At 34.9% G+C, this 10,412-nt stretch overlaps 1 protein-coding gene across 1 annotated transcript; it reads left to right on the top strand.

Annotated features, from left to right (window-relative positions):
- The first annotated feature begins 7,330 nt into the window (after window positions 1–7,330).
- Window positions 7,331–10,110, top strand: LOC112019983 (zinc finger BED domain-containing protein RICESLEEPER 1-like). The gene is made up of 4 exons (XM_065771271.1): window positions 7,331–7,404; window positions 7,585–9,751; window positions 9,847–9,955; window positions 10,063–10,110. The coding sequence occupies exons 2-3, from the start codon at window positions 7,588–7,590 to the stop codon at window positions 9,942–9,944; spliced, it is 2,262 nt and encodes a 753-aa protein (XP_065627343.1). The 5' UTR covers window positions 7,331–7,404; window positions 7,585–7,587; the 3' UTR covers window positions 9,945–9,955; window positions 10,063–10,110.
- Window positions 10,111–10,412: the final 302 nt, after the last annotated feature.

Below are 10,412 nucleotides of genomic sequence, written 5' to 3'. Positions count from 1 at the left end.
AAAACTGAAAACACAATTCTTTTCATCCACACATATTTCCACACGTGTTTTCAAACAATAAAACATATATTTTTAAGTGCATATACCAAACACCCTCTCAATGTTTAAACTACTCTTTTTAGTTGAGTTTTCATAACTCAAAACTCAAAAATTTGAGTTTGAGTCATGAAAACTGAAAATACAATTCAAATGTTTTTGAGTTTTGAGTTATGGGTTTTAATGACATTCTTGTAAATACTCAGCCTTGGTGGGGCTCACAGTAATGTATAGTCAAATCACTTTGTGGGAGACTATTGGGCACTTTCAAACCAGTGTAAATCTTTGTTTTATTTTCTTTTTTCTTCTCAAACAACTTTCCTCTTTTTCACTCTTACACCCATCACACACCCACCTTCTTCTATTTACTCTTTCATTTTCCTCCACCTCCTCTCATTCCTCCTCTCACCCAAACAACATAATCACATAAAACCCAAACTAAACCAAACCCATTGATTTCATAAATTCCAAATCGAAAATGGCAAATACACAGTACAAACCCAAAATCTTGAAAGAATTTCGTCCCTACATCGAAGAAGTTTGTACCATAGGTTGCCTAAAAAACAAATAGGTATAGAGCAAGAGAGGCAGAGAGAGGGGCGCCTGAGAAAATTATTGTATCCTGGGTCAAATCAATGTCAGCCATGAAGATTCTAGTTAGAGATCCATGCTCCCTCGCTAAAAAAGACGATCTAAGTCAGGGGAGGGAGAGGTTGAGAAAGCAAAGAAAATGAGTGTGTTTCAGCTAGTAAGAGGCATGAAAACTGAAATGAAAGAGAAGGAGGAGAGAGAAGGAGCACGCAAGTGTATCATTACCATTCTAACCTAACACAGTTATTGAATTCCACCACTTTATGCACAAATTTGAGTTATAAAGAAGATGTATAAACTCAAGATATAAAACCAAATAAGTTATTTTTGAAGTGAGTGAACAAATAAAGAGCCTGTTTGTTTAGGCGTATTGAGAGAGCTAAATGGCCGTATATCAAATTGCAGAAATCAAGATATGTTTGGCTGGGCGAAATTTGTGGGATTGCATTTTTGAATTAGTAGCTTTTCGCGTTTCAAGAAAGGAAATTTCCCATTGCGATTTTGATATCACGCGATTTGCAAATCGTGATTCCGCCAATATTTTTTGTTGAAAACCAAAAATAGCCTCCAGTCCTCTCCCTTTACCGTTTCGTCTCTAGTCCTCTCCCTTCACCATATATATCCTCAATCCTCTGCCTCAACGCATCAGCTTCACAAGGATTTGCTCTGCTTCGTGTATTGTCGTTCTTCATCGCAATTCCAGGTAACTATTCTCCATTACGTATCTTTGAATTTATTATATAGATTTGGGCTTTTGGCATGTTGGTTTACACCATTTGAACTCAAAATATTAGAACTTAGAGATTTGTTGTTTGTTGCTACTGCTGGTAAGAGCTTTCTCTGTCTCACAGATAACCCTCCATGGTTTTGCTGTTGTATAATGTGAACCAAAATTTCTTTTATGAAGTGCATTTTTGTCTAATAAGTGTGATTCTTATAGTTGTATATTTTTCTTTCATTAAGATTGTGCATCTGTTAGATATATAATTGTTTGCATGATATAGTATTTTCAATAATGTAAAAACCAGCAGAGTTTGTTCAATATATTTGGTTCCATGTATGTTGCTGTGATCTTGTTTGATTTTTTGTGGTTGTAGAACTTACCTAGAAAACTTACTCCTACTATTCAATTTTCTTATAGGTTTGGTTGTAGAACTTGTTGTATTTGGCTAAACATTAATATTAACAAACTTATGTTTTTTAAAATGGGTAAACCATCACAAAATAGCTCAAATGTTAGAGCTCAATGGCCATCAAGAGTAACAACTATCTTTTGTGAAGCTTATGTGGATGAGGTATTTAAGGGTAATCGACCTAATACCCACTTTAGTAAGAAGGGTTAGACAAATATTATAACAACTTTTGAAAAGAAAACTAGAAAGGAATATCCTAGGGCAAAGTATAAGCATAAATGGGATAGTTTGAAGAAAGATTGGATACTTTGGAATAAGTTGAAGGAAAGTGAAACTGGATTGTGATGGGATGTAGCTAAAGGAACAATAGCTGCAACTGATGAGTGGTAGAGAGGAAACTAATGGTATGTTTTGTATAACCCATTCTAGGGCAAAGTATAAGCATAAATGGGATAGTTTGAAGAAAGATTGGATACTTTGGAATAAGTTGAAGGAAAGTGAAACTGGATTGTGATGGGATGTAGCTAAAGGAACAATAGCTGCAACTGATGAGTGGTAGAGAGGAAACTAATGGTATGTTTTGTATAACCCATTGTACATATTTTGTATTAGTAGATAAACCATGCTATTTGAGTTATTAATGAAAAAATTCAAAATTGTAGGAGGTTCCTGAAGCTGTAAAATTTCAAGAGAAAGGTTTGGAGAATGTTGACTTATTAGACATTATAATTAAGGACATTGCTGCCACAGGAGATTTAGCATGGGCTTCCACTTCAAGTGTGTTACTTGATGATCTTGAGACACCTAAGGTGGAATTAGGTGATACTTCTACTAACTCATCTTCTCCAAATGATGGTGATGACATTCATGAAGATGAGACTCCTAACCTCACACAACCACATAACCCAACACAAAAGAAAGGAAAGAAGTGAGTTTTATCATCATCCACACAAAGTAAAGGATATGAAGGAGGAACAGCATTACAGTTGACACAACAGCTTAGTCGTATCTGTGATGTTGTGGAGTTAAGGAACTCAGCTTTTTCAATGGAGTCAAGTAGTACTATTCGTAATGTCATGAAACACAAATGCACCTTAGATGGCATTGAGAAGAGTTCCGAACTCTACCTTATGATAGCACGTGTTTTTCAAAAACGAGAGAAGAGAGAGATGTTTGTCTCGATGGAATAACCATATTTACAACTTCAGTTTCTTCAAGAGGAGGTAAGATTGTTAGGAAGACACTACTTTGGCACTTAGGGTGTTTTATGTTTTATCCTATGAATAATGTTTTATGGAAGAGAGATGTTTAATGTTTTATTGGTTTATCCTTTGAATAATGTGGTTGTTAGGGAGGTCACTACTTTGGTACTTAGGGTGTTTTATGTTTTATCCTTTGAATAATGTTTTATGGAAGAGAGAGATGTTTTTAATAATTTATTATTTTATCATTTGAATAATGTGGCTGTTAGGGTGTTTTAATTTGTTGGGTTGTTAGGGTGTTTGAATTACAAAGATAGAAGCTTGGTTGTATCTTTGTGGACTAATTGAGTAGTGTAGTGGCTACTGTAATTAGTGAATTTGCTGCATTACTGTACCTATCACACATATATGCAAATATCCACACTGTCACACTACAGTACCTATCATTTAAATGTTTACCCATTTTCTTTATTGTGATTTATCTAATTTATTGCTATAATTTTTTAGGTGATATTCCTATGGATTACAATGATCATATTGATAATAGTGATAAAGATTATTCTTATGATGTGGAAAATGATGAATATGATGATGAGGAATTATATGATCTTGCTGTTGCTAGATGTCATGTTGCAGTGACATATTATATGAAATATATTGATAAACAACCTTGTAGAGATTCTGAACAAACTGGCTATATGTGGTTGATGGATTGTTTAACGGGTAATGAAATGAAATGTTTAGAATGAAGCCACATGTTTTCCTTCAATTCAATTGTGTAATGTTTTACAACATACATATGGGCTTCAGCACACATGGCATATTAGGCTTGAAGAGTCAGCGCGTATATGTTTAATGATACTTGGACAAGGAGCTTGTTATAGGATGGTTCAAGAAAGATTCCAACATTCTTGTGAGACAATACATTGACATTTTCATAGAGTTCTGAAACGCCTTAACATAATATCAATGGATATCTACAAGCCTTCTGACCCTACATTTACTGTAGTACCAAGACATATACAGATGAATCTATTGTACATGTCACACTTTCAGGTATTCATTTTATACATTCTAATTTGTTTCTAAACTTTATTTCCTAAGTATCTAAACTTTATATTCTATGTTAGGATTGCATTGGTGCCATTGACGGTACACATATCGAAGTTGTTGTTGGAGACGACAAGAAAGCTTCATATTATAATAGAAAGGGCGTGATATCTTTTAATGTGATGGCAGCATGCGATTTTGATTTACTTTTCACATTTGTTACGGCTGGATGAGAAAGTGCAACACATGATACACGTATTTTCTTAAATGTTATCCGTCGACAATCTATCAACTTTCCAAAACCACCACCAGGTATATAAAATTTTTATATATTAAATATGTATGAAGGACATTATTTATGTACATCTTACTTTTTTTTTTCTTTTACTAGGAAAATATTATTTAGTTGATGCTGGATACCCCTTAAGGAAATGATATTTGCTACCTTATAAGAGACATAAGTATCATCTTTCAGATTTTCGACGAGTTGGTCAAGGGAATCACATAGAAGAGAGGTTTAATTATGTTCACTCATCACTTAGAAGTGCAATTGAGCGAACTTTTGAAGTGTGGAAGAATAAATGGAAAATTTTGAAGCAAATGCCACAATATGACATTAAGCACCAAAGAAACATTATAGTTGCTACTTGTGTTTTGCATAATTTTATTAGAAAACATGATAGGGAAGATGAGGGATTTAATTGGGATAAACATGGCTTGGACAGAGCAAGAAGCAATAATAGTGGAGAAGGTAGTAGTAGACAGGCAAACATTGAAGATATACAAGATGAGAAGATGAAATTTGTTCGTGACAAAATAGCTCGATCCATTTGCGGGTTGTAAACAATATTTTTATTATTTCTGTTTTGGTGTTTTGGTTTTTAATTTTTCAGATATGAACTTTTTTATTATTATAATGGATTGTCTAGTATTTATATTATTGGCAATTAACATTTTAATATAATTATTTTCCTAATCAGTTTAATATCTTTTTCTTGATGAGTCATTTTTAATATTTTAAATTTGATAAACTTCTCTCCATGAATTTCAACAATGAAAACATCATTATTGTTGTTATTATTAATGTAACTGTTAAGCTTAATTACATATTTTCAATAATAATAAAAACACTAATCACAGGAAAAATGATAATATAACCTTCAAAAAATAGTTAAGTCATTTTTTGGAATTTACACTCAAAACAACTATTTTTAAAACAACTTATTCAAATACCTAATATGACTTTAAAAATAGAAAACGTATATTTTCACATTTTTACCAAACACTTATCTGTGATTTTTAAAATGGAGTTTTCAAAATGCATATTTTAAAAACGCTAGTTTTTAAAATGCACATTTTGAAATAGTTTATCCAAACAAGCCCAAAGTTAAAGAAATAAATTATAGGAATTAAATATGAGTTATAAGATTTGAGTTACGAGCGATACTCAAAATCCAAAAACATTGAGAAACTATTTTGGCCTTTATATATTCGGCCAAATAAAAGAAAATGAATTCTTTGGTTGCATTTTCAAGGTTACATATTTTATTGAAAAATGTCAACAAAAGGTAGGGGTGTCCAGCGACCCGTGACATTCGACCCGCCCGACCAAATCCGCCCGACCCGAAGGTCCACGGGTGAATCCAGTTGCATGCATTGGTCGGATACGGGTGCTGTTTTAAGAGGAACCGAATCTTCGGTTCGGGTTTCGGGTTACACAACAAAAAATCCGAATAACCCGACCCGACCGAATATTTGAGCAAATAAACTAAAAATTTGAAAGTGCTGGTCAGTGGTCTCCCTCTCCACTCAGCCTCAACCACTTACATCACATCTTCAGCTTTGGGCAGTGGGTAACGTGCAATCAGCTTTGGCACAAATACCCAATTTTAAATCCAGCCATTTATTCAAATCAAATTCAAATCAACGGCTACAATTAAACTTTAGTTACTTTACAGCCCTAGTACAAGTACAGAAAATCCTAAACTCTACACAGCCCTAGCAATTAAAGATCAATAGTTACAATTTAGCTAATATTACAATCCACGGTCACAATTAAAGGAAAAAATTTGATTAGATTTCATCACTTGGTCTCAGTGTCTCAGATGAGGGACGGTGATAGATTTCATCACTTGGTCTCAATGTCTCACCGTGATAGATTTCATCACTTGGTCTCAGGTCTCAGTGTCTCACACGGAATCTCTCTTCACCGAATCAAGACCAAGTGATTCACATCAACGGCCTCAATCTCTCTTCAGTAACCACTCTCTCACCAAATCAACGGCCCTCATCTTAGACCTCCCTCACTCTAATCTCAATCTCATATCTCTCGGCCTACTCACTCTCAGACAGTCAGACTTAGACGTTCTCTCTCTCTCTCTCTCTCTCTCTCTCAAATTTCAATCTCAAATCCTCCTCACAACCTAAAATCTCTTCACCAAATCCCTCAAAACGTGAAATCTCTTCACCAGATCCTCAACTCTAAAGTCTAATCTCTGCAGTCTCTTCACCAATTTCGTACGAAATCTCAAATCTTGAGCAATCTTCACTCTTTAAAAGCAATGAACAGAGCACTCTCTCAAACTCTAAGTTCTCTGTCTCCCTTTGCCTTTCTCTACTCCAACTCCAAGGTCCAAAGACTCCAAACCCTAGCTTCTCACTACAAGTTCTTCACACCTAGCCGCCGCCGCCGCCACCAGCAGCAACCACTCCTCTTCCTGCCGTCGATCATATGGGCTGAACCTAGGTATGTGTTCTCCTTTTCTCATTTCTCTTTTTTTCACTCTCTCATTGATTATATATGCTAAGAAAATCTACTGTTAAAATGAAATAACCCCATAGTTTTATAATTTGAAACCCTAACTAGAAATAGTTGAAGCCTAAACCATTTACTTTTTTTTTTTGTTCTTTGTTCATTTCATCATTTGTTTGATTAATTTTGTTCACATTTAAATTTTATTCAGGAATTGAAAGTTGTGTACGTGTGGGTTTTCAATCTTCAAACTTGAAATTAACACACGGTTTTTTGAGGTATGATTTTTGCTTCCCTTTTTTTTTGTGTTCAAAGTTGGGATTTTTTTCCTTTTTTTGTTAGAGACTTAGAGAGTTAGAGTTAATGCATGTAACTTAAGCTGCTGTGGATGTGTTCAATGTTTTTGCTTTTATTATTTAGTAAAATTTGTACTGTTAAAAATCAAATAAACTCTCAAGTTTCATAATTTGAAACACTAACTAAAAAAAATTGAAACCCTAACCCTTTTACTTTTTTTGTTCTTTGTTTATTTGTTTGATTAATTCTGGTCTTATTTTAATTTTACTCAGGAATTGAAAGTTGTCCAAGTGGGGTTTTCAGCCTTCAAATTCAAAACCCCAACACCCCTGGTTTCTTAAAGGTATGATTTTTGTTTCCCTTTGTGTTTTGTTAGTATACTGTTTTATGTTAGAGTTTTATGTTTTATGTAGAATACTATTATCTGGATTCAAGTATCAAACATTTTCACCCTTGGTTTGTTTGATTATTATTATTAATTGTTGTTGTTCTAGTTTGCTAATTTCTATATTTGATTTTTTAGGTCATGGATTCCTCCACTAATGTTCCCTCTGTTTCTACACAAGCTGATGGTTCTACCGCTATGCAAGCTGATGGTTCTACTGCCGCCGAAGTTGATGGTGCTACTGCCACTGCCACTGCCACCCAAGAGGTTGCTGCTGCAACCCAAGCTGAAGCTACTGATGGTGAGTTGCCCCCAATTCCACCTAGTGTAGTGAGTAAGACTGGTAATGGTAGGAAAAAATCTTTAGCTTGGAATCATTTTGAAAAAGTTAAGGTAGATGAGGGTGTCACTATGGCTGTATGTAATTATTGTAAAAAATCATATCAGGCTAATAGTAAGAGTTGTGGTACTAGTAATTTGTTAGCTCATGTGACAATCTGTCCCAAGAACCCTAATAGAGAAGATAAAGGGCAGAAAACCTTAGCTTTTGAACCTAAAAATGATGGAGATGATGGGTTTAAACTTGTGTCAACAACTTTTTCTGTTGAGGCTTCTAGGAAGGCACTAGCTGAAATGATTATAATTGATGAGTTGCCTTTTAGGTGTGTTGAGGGGTATGGGTTTAAGAAATATGTAACCACCTTACAACCTAAGCTCCGTTTAAAAGATATTCCATCTCGTCAAACTGTGGCTAGAGATGTGATTGGAATTTATAATTGTGAGAGAGAGAAGCTAAGGAAATCCTTGAAGGGTTGTAGGGTGTGTCTAACTACAGATACATGGACTTCTATACAGAATTTGAATTATATGTGTCTCACAAGTCACTTTATTGATGATGATTGGAAGTTGCACAAGAGAATTTTAAATTTTTGTCAAGTTGAAGATCATAAGGGGGAGACAATAGGTAGAAAGATTGAGATGTCTTTGCGTGAGTGGGGTATTGATGGCATATTCACTTTGACAGTGGATAATGCTAGTTCCAATTTAACCACAATTAAATTTTTACAAAGGGTAACAAAAGATTGGAATGGGACTGTTTTAGGAAATGAGTATATGCACATGAGGTGTTGTGCCCATATCCTAAATCTCATTGTTGGGGAGGGTTTGAAAGAAATTGATGCATCTGTTGCTAGGGTGCGTGAAGCTGTGAAGTATGTGAAGTCCTCGCCCAATAGAAATCAAACTTTTAGGAATTTTATGGAGAGGTTAGGTATTGAGTCCAAGAGTCTTCTTTGTCTAGATGTACCTACTAGGTGGAACTCAACTTACCTTATGCTAGAAACTGCTGAAAAATTCGAGAAAGTATTTCTTAGGATGGACTTTGAAGATGATGGTTATTCATCATACTTTAGGAGCAAGGAGGATAGTGGTGGTTTGGGATCTCCTTGTATGAGTGATTTCCAAAATTGTAGGGCATTTGTGACTTTCTTGAGGCTTTTTTATAATGCAACAAAGAAGTTCTCCGGCTCTTTGTATGTTACCTCAAATGCCTTTTTTGATGAGATCTTTGTTATTCAGGAGAGTATTTCTCATTTAGTTAAATCCCAAAACACCCTCTTGAAAAACACTGCCACAAATATGCAAACTAAATTTGAGAAGTATTGGGGGGGAGGTGATAAAATTAATCCTCTTTTGTATGTGGCTGTGGTTCTTGATCCACGAAAAAAATTGAGGTTTTTGAAGTTTTCTTTTTCTGAGATTTATGGGAAAGAAGTGGGGAATGTGATGGTTGATGAGGTGAAAGATCTTTTGATGAAGTTGTATACTTTTTATTGTTCTGTTAATTCCCCAAATGTGCAAGAACCAAGTGGGAGTGAGAGGGCACAAATGGTGGGTGATGCAAGTGATCCATATGTGATGGTTCACTCTCGATATGAGCTTTTCTTAGAAGCTGAGCAATCTGTAGGTTGTAGTAATGAGGTTGACAAGTATTTGGCTGAAAATTGTGATGGTAGAAGGGATGTCAATTTTGAGGTATTGGGGTGGTGGAAGGACAATTCTAGTAGGTACCCAATGTTGTCCAAAGTGGCTAAGGATGTGCTGGCTGTACCAGTTTCGACTGTTGCATCTGAGTCAGCATTTAGCACCGGAGGCCGCATTGTTGATCCATTTCGAAGTTCTCTCTCTCCTCTCATGGTTCAAAACCTTGTATGTGCACAAAATTGGCTTCAAGCCACAGTACCAATTTCTTATCGCCAATCAAGGGATGAGGTTGAGGCATTGGAGGAGGAATTTCATGATTTAGGTAATATGTTTAAATTTAAAAACTTATATTCTGTCTCATGTTCTGATGTTCAAACAAAATTTAATATGTTGTATTTATTTCCTTTCCTTTTCTAGATTTAAATCAACAAACATCATCAAGTGCATCAGCAAGTACCAGCTCCAAATTGGGTTCTAGCTTAGGCAAACGACCCATAATTAGTGTTGAAGATTGATTACTGACTTGGTATGTTACTGCCTTTGGCCTCTTACTGTTATAAACTTGCTGTTCTTTATAAACTTGCTGTCCTTTAATAAGGTATTATTTGTTAAATATATTTTTGTCTTTTGTAGGCGGAATCACTTATTTTGTAAAGGAGGCAGCCTTTTGAGAACATTTTGGAAGCTTGTTTGTAAATTGCTTTTCTAACAATACTAGTCTTAATGCTTATAGAAAAGAAATCCTAGGAATCATATAGGTTTTCTTTTCTATTAGTTATAAGAGTATTTGTCATTTAATGCTTTGGGAAAGCTTTTTTTTTTTTGGACCTGTGGTATTTTATAATTTGTAATTAATTATATTGCTGGGAACATTGTATAGCCAGCAAGGTTACTGCCTTCTTATTATTTACTGCCTTGTAGAAACATTGAATTACTACTGCCTTTGTGTGGTTGGAAACATTGAATTACTGCTGCCTTTATGT

Source organism: Quercus suber, unplaced genomic scaffold, assembly GCF_002906115.3.
Source record: "Quercus suber isolate HL8 unplaced genomic scaffold, Cork oak 2.0 scaffold_4, whole genome shotgun sequence".
Classification (NCBI taxonomy): domain Eukaryota; kingdom Viridiplantae; phylum Streptophyta; class Magnoliopsida; order Fagales; family Fagaceae; genus Quercus; species Quercus suber.
Note: the sequence above shows the minus strand (reverse complement) of the source record. Positions and strands in the feature narration are given on the sequence as shown.